This window comes from Leuciscus leuciscus, assembly GCF_965113295.1.
Source record: "Leuciscus leuciscus genome assembly, chromosome: 2".
Taxonomy (NCBI): domain Eukaryota; kingdom Metazoa; phylum Chordata; class Actinopteri; order Cypriniformes; family Leuciscidae; genus Leuciscus; species Leuciscus leuciscus.
The window spans coordinates 56495442-56507275 of NC_138726.1; the positions used below are offsets into that span (position 1 = coordinate 56495442).

Sequence of the window (11834 nt, forward strand, 5' to 3'; positions counted from 1 at the left end):
TTAAGATACAGTGCATGCATCTCACCTTCACAAAGGTATTCATAAAATGAACCTATCTTCTGTAGGTAGTCCTGGGCAAAGGTGGAGAGTGTGCAGCGAGGCGTTAATATTTCGCACTTAATTTCTTTATTTTTTGTTCTCCTTTCCTAGTAGCAGAACTGGTTTGTAGCCAATGGCATGGAGTTTCTCAAGCTGCAATGACAAAATTGTGTGTTTGCTGTTTAAAGTAATAGAAAAACAACATAAAAAATAACTAAGAATATTAATTTAAAAATATATATCATTATTAATGACAGCATCCAGGTTACTGCCATTCAGGATTTTTAACCTAATGGTGAGTTTAGCTTTATGTGCAAACAGGAAAGGCTCATACATTAGAAGCAAAAAACAACTCTATATAGAAAAACAGTAAAAAGATGAATCTGACACCATGAGGGTACCCTTTATATAACATTAGTAGCTCGGGTTTTGCACCTACATTGATAAGATATGTAACCATTGTGCAACTGGACAATGACAATCTAAAGATTTATTAAAAATAAAGGCAGAACCTTAGTGATTACGTGACCAAATGGGTGAATGCTGCACATATTTAGTTGACGCATTCACATTTTAAAGTGCTTTGAGTAGTACAGTATGAATGCAGTTCATGTGTTATTTCTCATCCACTCGATAAGAAAGTTTGATTATTAAATTGCACCTGTAATTCTGTCATAATGCATGCCTGTATATGTTATTAACTCAAGAATTCCTGAGTTTCAATTATATTTGCTGTGTGTTCAAATTTTGCTCTGGTAGATCATTTAGGTATGTGATGTATTGCGGTGAAGATGTGATAACTTTATGGTTGTATTACCACCACTAAAATAAAAACTACAAATCACAATTACGTGTGCCTTCAAAGTTGATAGTTAAATTATACTTTTAAATTGATTCTGATGACACAGGGAGGACAAAGTATAATTGGAAAAAAAAATATTCAAATTTATCTATATTGGGAAAAAATAATGCCTTTCTGACCTTGTGCTGGCATGCTCACTTAATAACAAATGGTACCACTGAATGTACTTCCTAGATGATCTGGACAGTTTACTGTCATGTATGAAATTGTACGTACCATGATATTGGCTTCATCCTTGATGGATGCAGTGTTGTGGTTTTTCTTACGACCAACCACCCATTCCTCTCGCTTCTCATCAAACCTCTGAAGCTTCTTCTTGAGGCGCTGCTTCAGAGGCTGCACCTTTTTACAATGTGAGCAGATCTTTTGAGCGCAAAATAAAATCCCCTGGCAAAAGGGGCAGATCTTTTTTGTAGACCCCCCTGGCATTATAACAAACAGTCAGATACAGACAGACAGACAGACAGACAGACAGTCAGATACAGACAGACAGACAGACAGTCAGACAGTCAGACAGACAGACAGTCAGATACAGACAGACAGTCGGATACAGACAGACAGACAGACAGTCAGATACAGACAGACTGACAGTCAGATACAGACAGACTGACAGACAGACAGACAGACAGACAGACAGTCAGATACAAACAGACAGACTGACAGTCAGATACAGACAGACTGACAGACAGACAGTCAGATACAGACAGACTGACAGACAGACAGTCAGATACAGACAGACTGACAGACAGACAGTCAGATACAGACAGACTGACAGACAGACAGTCAGATACAGACAGACAGACAGACAGACAGTCAGATACAGACAGACTGACAGACAGACAGTCAGATACAGACAGACTGACAGACAGACAGTCAGATACAGACAGACAGACAGTCAGATACAGACAGACTGACAGACAGACAGTCAGATACAGACAGACAGACAGTCAGATACAGACAGACAGACAGACAGACAGTCAGATACAGACAGACTGACAGACAGACAGTCAGATACAGACAGACTGACAGACAGACAGTCAGATACAGACAGACAGTCAGATACAGACAGACAGACAGTCAGATACAGACAGACAGACAGACAGACAGACAGTCAGATACAGACAGACTGACAGACAGACAGTCAGATACAGACAGACAGTCAGATACAAACAGACAGACTGACAAAGATGGGTAAGACAGACAAGTAGACAAAGACAGACAGGGAGGAAAGAAAGAGCAATAGATAAAGACTGTGAGATAGATAAAGATTGAAGAGATGGATAGAAATATAGATCGTGAGAACAGAGAGGATGTAAGATATAGCAAATAATGAAGAGATAGAGGTTGGCTCTTAAAAGTGCCTTTGGGTTTTGAAAATCATGTTCGGATCGGTTCGACAGGTGATGTTTGGCAGGATCTGCAGGGAGAACAACAGAAAATGTTAATTATGTAGTGTTATGTTGATATAAGATTTAAAAAGTGTACCCTAATTGTGAGTGATTCCCATTTTCTTATAAATGCTTAGGATAAATAAATACAGATTCACATTGTTCCTATTTCCTGTGCTACTGTTAAAAGTCGCGTAACAATTTTTTTTTTTTTTTTATGGCGCGTAACATCCCACATAGCAAACAGACTTGGCCCAAATGTGGCCTCATCGTGGCACTGCTGGCGTGTTGCCGGTGTGATGAAGTATTCGGTCACTCTGAAGTGATGGGTCCGGGCTGAGGACCCAATTAGTGTGCCAGTAGTATGCCTGATCTAAATCTGTTCTCGCGATAACTTGTAGCTAACGAGAGCTATTTTAGTGTTATTATGTGGTAGCTTTATGTAGAATGCTAAATCCCGCTGCTATATGCAAGGTAAGATTAAATTAAATTGTATATTGTATATGTAAATTGTGTATATTCTATAGCTAATATTTAAAATCTCAAGTTGCGTCAATAGCAGGAGAAAGTACTACTGTGTTAAAAATACTACTGTTATTGTGTCACGAAATGTAGTTTTAAGAGTTTTTCAGTCGATAATGTAGTTGTTTCAATCACAAATATGTTGTTTGTTTCTACAGATAGCGCCTATTTAAAAAAATGATCTGACGTTTTCGGAGATGTGAGATCCAAGGGATCACCGGGTGCTCAGCGCTCCTGTATCCCGCCTGAAACAGCCTTACCTCGGCTAGATCTACTGCCGTCTGCCGCTGGTTTATGTCTCTAGTCTAGTGGTTAAACATGAGATATAATTCGTCTTGTGTAGGCTATATCTAACGGACGATCTTAGATATCATTAATCTATAATTTGTTCCCTGGCAAATCGTTTTGGCTGAGGGCAAAGTTTTAGCTTCATAACTTTATATAACGTTAAATTATTTAGGCTATTTATCTTTAACGATGTAGCCTGCTGACTTATGTTTGACTGAATCGTTTTACTTACTTTATTTCTTGACTTGTATAGCTTCTTATACCTTTTTGGCTGCTTTTATAATGGCTATTATTGATCAATAAAACAGAAATTTAACAAAAAGAGACAGGGTTGTGTCATTTTATTTTATATAGCCTATGTAAGAATATTTTAATATATATAAAATATGATATCACCAACACGGCATTTATTTTTTTCATGTATGGGAAGTATTTCAGGTGTCTTGAAAGAAAGAAATCAAGTATCACTGACAAAGGCTCAAAAGAGACCATGACTTTCTAAAAGATCTTTTAAAAACAGATTGTTTGTGTTTTTTGTTTTACTTTTAGGACTGGAGAACATCTGTCAATGAGATGTCATGACTTCTTTTCTGTTTGTTAAATGCTCAGTTAGGTTTGGGATCTCTGCAAAGGAGTACCTTCTCACAACATAGCGACACTTTATAGTTAACTTAATGAATTACTAACGTAATGATAGTAGTAGCAAAATGAAAAAATATCATTGCCTTTTAATGTGTTATGTATTCTGTGATTTACAGTATCCGCTACGTTTGCTTATGATAAAACAACTAAATTTACATCATATTTTCTTCAATAAATAACATGATTTAAATACTGTGTGTTGCGTTCCCTCACATTACCTCTTTATGTCTCTAATACAGGTGGACATCTTTATTACAAGACTGCAGACGGATCAAACCGTCTAGTTGTCATGGATGAGAAACAGAAGGAACGAGTCCTTCGGGACTGCCATGACAACTCAGCTACAGGTGGGCATCAGGGGAGAACAAGGACATGCAATAAGATTGCAAGCGCATACTATTGGCAAGGCATCTTTCGGACGTCACGAAGTGGGTAAGATAATTGTAGACTCAAATTCCCGAACCACAAGATGGTTTCATACAGCCCCTCAAGTGTAAATAATTAACTCATGTACGTTATGTAGAGGCCACGACATATTATATTGAGGACCACAACATCATATTATATTAAATACTTAATGGTGTTAAGTCGTGTCACAAAGTATACACCATTCTTTTTGATGTTTCACCGGCACCCAAACACGCCAGAGGTTCTAAACACAAAGGTAGTATCTGAGACAGATTGCTTTGTAGCAGAGGATCCGAATATTGTAATGCCAACACGGATAGTAGAGGTGACAGCAGTACAGGCAAAGGTAATTGTCTCTAGTATGAACTATAATTAAGTAATAATTCACATTATTTAAGGTATTTTATTAAGTCTGTTTATTGTACATTATCTTCATAAGGTGCGGGATCACATTGCAAAAGCACAGGGGAAGCAAAAGGCAGAGTACGAGTCCCGGAAAAGAAAAAATGTGAAATCATTTCACATCCACGAAAGAGAGGAGGTACTCAAAGCAAACAAAAGAAAAGAGGGACGCAAAGGTGGACGTTTAGAGGGGAACTGGACAGGCCCTTTTGTAGTCGAAGACATTACCGGAAAAGGGGTTGCTACACTTGCAGACAAATCTCCGCCAGAAAACCAATGTGTCCCAACTCAAACCATTCCTGCGGCGTGACATTAACCTGAATGGTGAGAAAGGCAGTACATTACAGTAGATGGTCCACTTTTTGAAGTAAATGTTTATGGCAAATTTAAAATATTACATATACAACCTTTTTCAGTGAAAATTCATGATGACCATGATTCTTCCTGCCTGAAGACAGACATGGCAGGAGGTGATGCATCACGCACAGGTATGCTTTATTTGATTTAATTTTAAAAAAGTACAATAAGTAACTTTGACAAAGATTTGTGACTGATCCAAATGTGTTTACAGAAATAGAAAAAAAAAAAAAACTGTTTTCAGTGGATCGCTTTCACATCTTGGAGCTAGAAGAGGTAAGATGTTAAATAAATGGAAGTCTGTTATATATTATATAATATTATATATGTAAGACAATTACAAACCTTTTTTTTTTCTAGGAAAGGTATATGAGAATTTTGAGTGAGGAAACCGACAGAAAGCGGCCACTCATTCAGTTTCCGAGATGCCAGGCCACAGTTGAAGATTTCGAGACACTGTGTCCACAGAAGAAAAGTTTCCCATGGCTGAATGACGACGTTAGAATTTTAATTTGCGAGTCTCTATTTGCCCCAATGGAATAAATGCTTTGTGGGATCTCCATATCTCAGCTCTGGAAGGCTCTAGAGCCTCCAATCATGCATTCATGTCTATGTCTCAGCACCCTCTAACAGAATCCAAGATTTCAAGAATATCCAAGAAACTTTATTTTTTGACCCAAAATATCTATAAGGGTTTTTTTGGGGCGAAAAATAAAGTTTCTCGGATATTCTCGAAACCGTGGATTCTGTTAGAGGGTGCTGAGACATAGACATGAATGCATGATTGGAGAAATTTTGGGACTCAGGCGAGCCCTCCATATGTGTCCAATGGCAGCTTATTTATATGGTCTTTTGTACACAAACCTCCTATATGTACTTCTTTTATTATTCAACAACATTTTATTGAAATCTACTATTTCTTTTAGATTCTTGACACAAGGATTGCACAGCTCTGTGAAGCACATGGTGGAACTGCTTTACAGGTGCACACGTTCGTTCTCTGGTGGCGATCCTTCACTATCAAGAAACATGTGGATGACAGTCACATTTCTTGTCTGAAGGTAAATGAAAATCTATGAAATAAATTTCAGGGGCAGGGGACACACTTACTTACTTAAAAATATTTTAAAGGACCTTGATGAGAATGACACTGTCACATTCACCATCTGTCATCGTCCTGTCTTCACTACAGTTCCCAGAATCCTCCTTGTTTCCACACCTGAACTCACTCCCTTCATTACCCACCTGTTCGTTATCATCATCATCTGCATCACCTGTCTTGTGTTCATCTGTCTGTGTATTTAAGTTCCTTCTGTTCACTCCTCACTTGTCGGTCAATGTTTGTTTAATGTTAGGTTATCCTTGTTCTGAGCGCTCGCTCCCTGTTCCTTGTATTTGTGATAATTGAGAATTAAAACTTTTGTTTCTTCATCCTTGAGTTCGCCTCCTACTTCATCCACCCAGAAGCCTGACAGACACAGTCCTTATTCCAAGAATTGTTGGTGGACAGAGCCCCGAAAAGGGAAACCACTTCATTTTGTGGGTATGTATGGATAAAAAAAACAAAAACATTTTTGCTCAACAGTTGTTACTCTGGTTAAAGCGGTTTCTGTTTATGTTGTAAAGGTCTTGGATGGTTTGCTGAATCGTATTCGAGTTTACGACCCCAGTGACAACTACAAGTCAATTTCTGCGATGGACCTGGCTATACTATGGTATTGTGTGCTTTGTAAATGTCAAAACTGTTATCTTTATTTACTAATGTACATTTATTCATTTCTTTTTTCTTTTGTGCAAAAGCAATGCCTTCCGAAATACTTGGGAAAATGGACTGTTGAGTACCCAGAACAGTGGAGGCTGGCTGACTCTAACAACTGTGGGGTTTTGGTTTGTACAGTAAGTTAAATAAATGCATTTATTTATTTTATTTTTATCTACATTACTTTAACAACTGTGTTTATTTCATTAGATGGCAGAAATGGAGGTGAGGGACAAATGGACCTCTATGAAAAACGATGTGATACAGGGAGACGATCTGTGGCATCTGAGAAGATATCACGCATCATCAATGGCAGCATATGCTATTCAGCATATGACGTATAAAAGGTATGTGTAAAGTGTGTCATTCATATAAATCAACTTAAAATTATAATAAATCAAGTAGATCGATGATTTTTAAAATATAGGACAGTCGAGGAGGTGAAAAAAAAAGGAATTTGTTCTCTTGTCAGTGATACTGAAATTCAGGTACATATAAGACTTTACAAAATTTAAAATGGCTAGATATTGTTTGCTATACTAAATATTTTTTTTCAGGAGTTGTTTCAAGGAATTGTAAAAGGCTCACTGAAACCCACATGGAACAAATGGTGGCAAATGAAGACTGGAAAAATGGCAAAACCTAAGAGCTTTCATCCTGCCTTGTCAGCACATGTTGAGGAACTTCTAGGACACATCGACAACATTGTGTTTGAGCAAAAGGACAAAAAACTTGAACATTTCGACCTTTTAATGTGTGAATTGATTCCTGAGGTAAGCATTTTATGGGATCGTGTTGGTACAAATAAGTACTTGAATTTTTTTATATCACCAAAAACACATCATTTTCTCACCCTGGTATCATTTGATAATATGTTGGGAGAAACTGATGGCTGATTTTTATGTTTTGGTGAACTAACTCATTAAACTAACTCATTAAGTAATTACTTTTTTTTAATCTTTTGTACAGATCAGCCTTCTAATACTGAGACGAACGGAAGGTTTCAGTCACTTTTGGGCTGATATATCTTATCTTGTGGAGTGTGTCATTAAAATAGCCTTTTAATGTCACAACATCCCATGTTCAACGAGCTAACCACGTTCTGCTGCGTTGCACCTTTGGGCTTGCATATCAAAGTAAAAACAGTGAGTGATGTTCCATAGCACTAAAGACTGTGCAAATGTCCAGTTGAACATGATGTGTTGCAGCATGTTTGTGTTTTTACAGAGTTCCCTCAAGCCTGTCCATGACACCTAGTCCAGCCTCCTCACCTACAGGTCACGACCCCACCATCTAAAGGGGAAATTGACTGACTGCATCATCTAGGCCTTAGGATGGTTCCACAAAGAATTGACTGCATATACAACATGAATTTACTTCAAACTAAAGATTTGACTTTTCATACAGCAAAAGACACTGCATCCATTTGTGTCTCATTAGTTCTCAAACTTTAACCTTACGGTTCATTAAATATTTAAACACAGCTAACTCAACATTAGTTGTTTTTAAATCTTCACAATGTATAGCCAGAGAACTATCACAAAAGTATTTAGGAAAGTAACGACATACAAAAGTATGTCTGTTTAAAGCTGCTTTGTATTGTGTATTCTTAAAAGCTCTATAAATGTCCTAAAACGATGTGCATTTTGCTTGTAGTTTTGTGTTAATGAAAATTTAATATATTACATCTCATAATTCAGTTGAATTCATTATGTATTGTGTAGTTAAATTAAATTTTTATACAAGTTTTGGTTCACTAATTTTATTACATTAAATGTTATTGTGTTGTATGATGTTCTGTATTAAGAAATAATTATGCCATAAATCATATGCATTAGTACACAAATGACAAGCTTGTAATAAAAAAAAGCATATTATGCCCTATTGCCCATATTATGCCCTATACATACTTAAATGGTATTTCTTTAAAATAAAAGATTATTAAATGAATTAAGTAGTTTGATTACATTAAGATTTGTGTTTCTATAATTTTATTATACTGTTCTTTAGTCAAGGCTTGACAACCAATTAATATATATACCCACAAAACATAGCTAGCATTCTGTGATTTATTTAAATGTCTAAACTGTTAATAAGAAAAACAGTAATATACACAAATAAACATTATGTTATGGCTCTTTTAATAAATAAAATTGTACTTGTAACATTGTGCTGATTATTGCGATAAAAAACAATGCCATAATTATAATTGCACTACGAATTGCTGTGAATACGGTAAGGCAGTATCAGCTCAGGTAAAGCTCATAGCACGATCATCAGATAACGTTAGCTGTGCTATGCTACTATCTAAGCTAACTAAAAAACACACTAACAACGAGAAATGTTTAATTTCACAATCTATAGCTTCGGTTAAATACTAGTATATGAAACGTATAATTTAAAATACATTAATGACTCGTTATAACGTAGTACAAACGTCTTCTATAATAAAGTGATTTTGTATGATTTGTAAGCAGGCACTAAAGCGATTACCCATAAAACGTGCTTTGAACCAATCGGATTGCTTGGGTCCTCAGCCCGGACCCATCACTTCAGAGTGACCGAATACTTCACCACACCGGCTCTGGCATGCATCATGTCAGCCAACTGTGGGCCATGTGTGGCAATGATGGCACTGCATGCATGACAGCAGACAACATTTGGGCAGATTGTGCATGGGAGGTGTGTGGCCCAGATCAGTGTAGCGATTATGGGCCATACTTTGTGTACTGGACAATTATAAGTATTTAGGCCGCTACTATACATTCAAGGATTGCCCCCCTAACATTAGATGTAATAGCCTACATACAGCATATGCAACCACATGGGTTCTCTTTTGCACTCATGCCGAAACAGATCAAGCCTGCGATGTGTTTACAGCTCTCTTATTTTTTAAGGGTTTTTATTTAAGCTTAACCTCGATTAAAAATCGACCGTGGCGGGTACAAAGGTTATTTTGGCAGGTTATGTAATGGCAATCTTTAAAAAATAGAAGAACATCTCTTTTTTGGAGCTTTTTTAAATACCTGAATTCAAACTCGGATGTCACCTTGTTCTTTATTGAAGTGAACTATATGGTAGCTGATTCACTGCCCTGAACTTGAGAACGCGAGTACAGAATGACGCGACCGCGGTGCGATTGCGGCCTGCGGGTCATTCAATAGTGCCACATTATAAGCAATCATTTCCTCTATAAAATGTAACCGAAGCAACCTTATTTTAATTTGTTACCTAAATTTATTTACAGTAGGTGGATGAATATTTGTATATGTATTTATTAATTTAGTATTTTGTCTTTTAGCTGCTGTGAGGAAAAAATCGTCTGACACATGCCTCTGATCAGGAGATAGAAGCAACAATACAAAGATGGCTTCAACTTGCTCCTGATAGAGATGGAGGAAGCAACATAGTATCAGCCCAGATCTGGTTCATGTGGATTTCACACGGTCCAGATGTGGGCCGGATCTGGGCCGACACTATGTTGCTGTCTGGCGAGAGCGCTTGAGGAGAAAAGAGGGGCTGCAGAGCTGTACTTCACTTCCTGAGGACAGTCCTAAATAGCATCACTTTCTCCCTCACACATACAAACATTCTTATGTGCAAATTTGTTTTAAGTATTTATTTATTTTTATTTGCTCTATGTTTGTTGTGAGTAAAATTATATTATATGTTTAAATTTCAGTGCTAGATTCATTGATAGATTCATTTAGTTAGAATTGAAAAATGTTGTACATAGTTGGCTGTTCAGGCAACTAAAATAGTGTTCACAAATTCTAGCTGTTTTTTTTTTGGCTTGTGCATTACTACAATAAGTAAACTACTGTTTGAGACAGACCAGAACATTGTGAAATTAAATGCACTTTGAGGTGGTAATAAGATGTTAAGCTTTGAATGTACTAAAAAAAATAGAAAATAATAATAATTTATTATCATTGGCTTGTGCCTATTGTTAAATAAACTATTTTTGAGAATTGAATTTTCTTGAGCCTTATTTGTTCACATGGTTTGGGTAAGATTAGGCTGGGTTATGGCTCAGTTTGGGGTTTTCTGGTTAAAGGGTGGTGTTGATATGGTTACCCACATAGCAAATTTTTTCTGGCCCAGCTCCGGGCCACACAATCACTTTTCCCTCGGCCCAAGTACCGCAAAGAATGACGGCCCTGAAGTGGCCCAGAACTGGATTAAAGACAAGGGTCACACATGGGCCATAACTGGCCCGAATCTCAGCCATAAGGTACTAATAATAAAACCTGTTTTGGCCCAGTTCAGGGCCAGTTAAGGGTGACTAACTGGCTGAGATTCATTCTCATTCTCGTCATTCTTTGCGGTACTTGGGCCAAGGGAAAAGTGATTGTGTGGCCCGGAGCTGGGCCAGAAAAAATGTGTTATGTGGGATGTGTCTAGGGTTCGCCATCCCAGATTTAAAGGCAGCGTTATGTGCAGTATAACGTTAGACCAAGTGATAATATTGTTATTACTGACACATTACAGTGACGTTGTGTGTGAACCACGATGATCGAGAGAAAATTACATCATCTAGCTGCTAGATGTCCCCAATTACTATTCCCCCTGTTGAGATTTCTAAATATTGTGCTCTCATTTATATTTGATTTGTTTACCTTTTATTTTATTTTTTTCTTTGAACCAGGCAATCATATTGCAGAGTGTATGCCATGTGACCTAATCAGTGACTGAATGAATGCACATGTCTCTGTTTAAATAAAAGTGCGCCAGTCTGAACGAAACTGGTTGATGTGAAACAGTATTCCCTGTTGTCTGCGTAAATTACTCTGCTAACACCCCCAATAAATTCTCAATAAGCATTTACACGTCCAAAATAAAATTGAGTATTTCCACATTAAAAAAAACAAACATGTTGTGATATATATATATATATATATATATATATATACATCTAGAACCTATATCTAGGCCTAGAACATGTTTTTTTTTATAAACTCGTAATTTTATTAATTTTGGACGTGTAAATGCTTATGAATTCATCTTGCTTATTAGGCTGTTGTAAGCGACTTGCCGTGGTGGAATCGCGCTGGGCAATGGTTTCTGCGATGGTCGCACACAGTGACGTGTTGCACAAAATTGCGCCAAAATATCAATCATAATTAAAAAGTACAGTCTTACTATTTTATATCCGTGCTCAAAATTT

General features: G+C 37.1%; 2 protein-coding genes across 2 annotated transcripts in view; one reads left to right on the plus strand and one right to left on the minus strand.

Annotated features, from left to right (window-relative positions):
* LOC309493191 (titin-like) overlaps positions 1-11834 on the minus strand; it is a 442694-nt gene that overhangs the window by 57714 nt on the left and 373146 nt on the right. The window lies entirely within an intron of this gene.
* LOC309493284 (uncharacterized protein) lies at positions 3548-8096 on the plus strand. The gene is made up of 13 exons (XM_082162457.1): positions 3548-4173; positions 4389-4495; positions 4589-5039; positions 5123-5184; positions 5269-5406; positions 5892-5969; positions 6535-6623; positions 6709-6804; positions 6878-7014; positions 7095-7155; positions 7225-7440; positions 7637-7812; positions 7895-8096. The coding sequence occupies exons 3-9, from the start codon at positions 5012-5014 to the stop codon at positions 6894-6896; spliced, it is 510 nt and encodes a 169-aa protein (XP_082018583.1). The 5' UTR covers positions 3548-4173; positions 4389-4495; positions 4589-5011; the 3' UTR covers positions 6897-7014; positions 7095-7155; positions 7225-7440; positions 7637-7812; positions 7895-8096.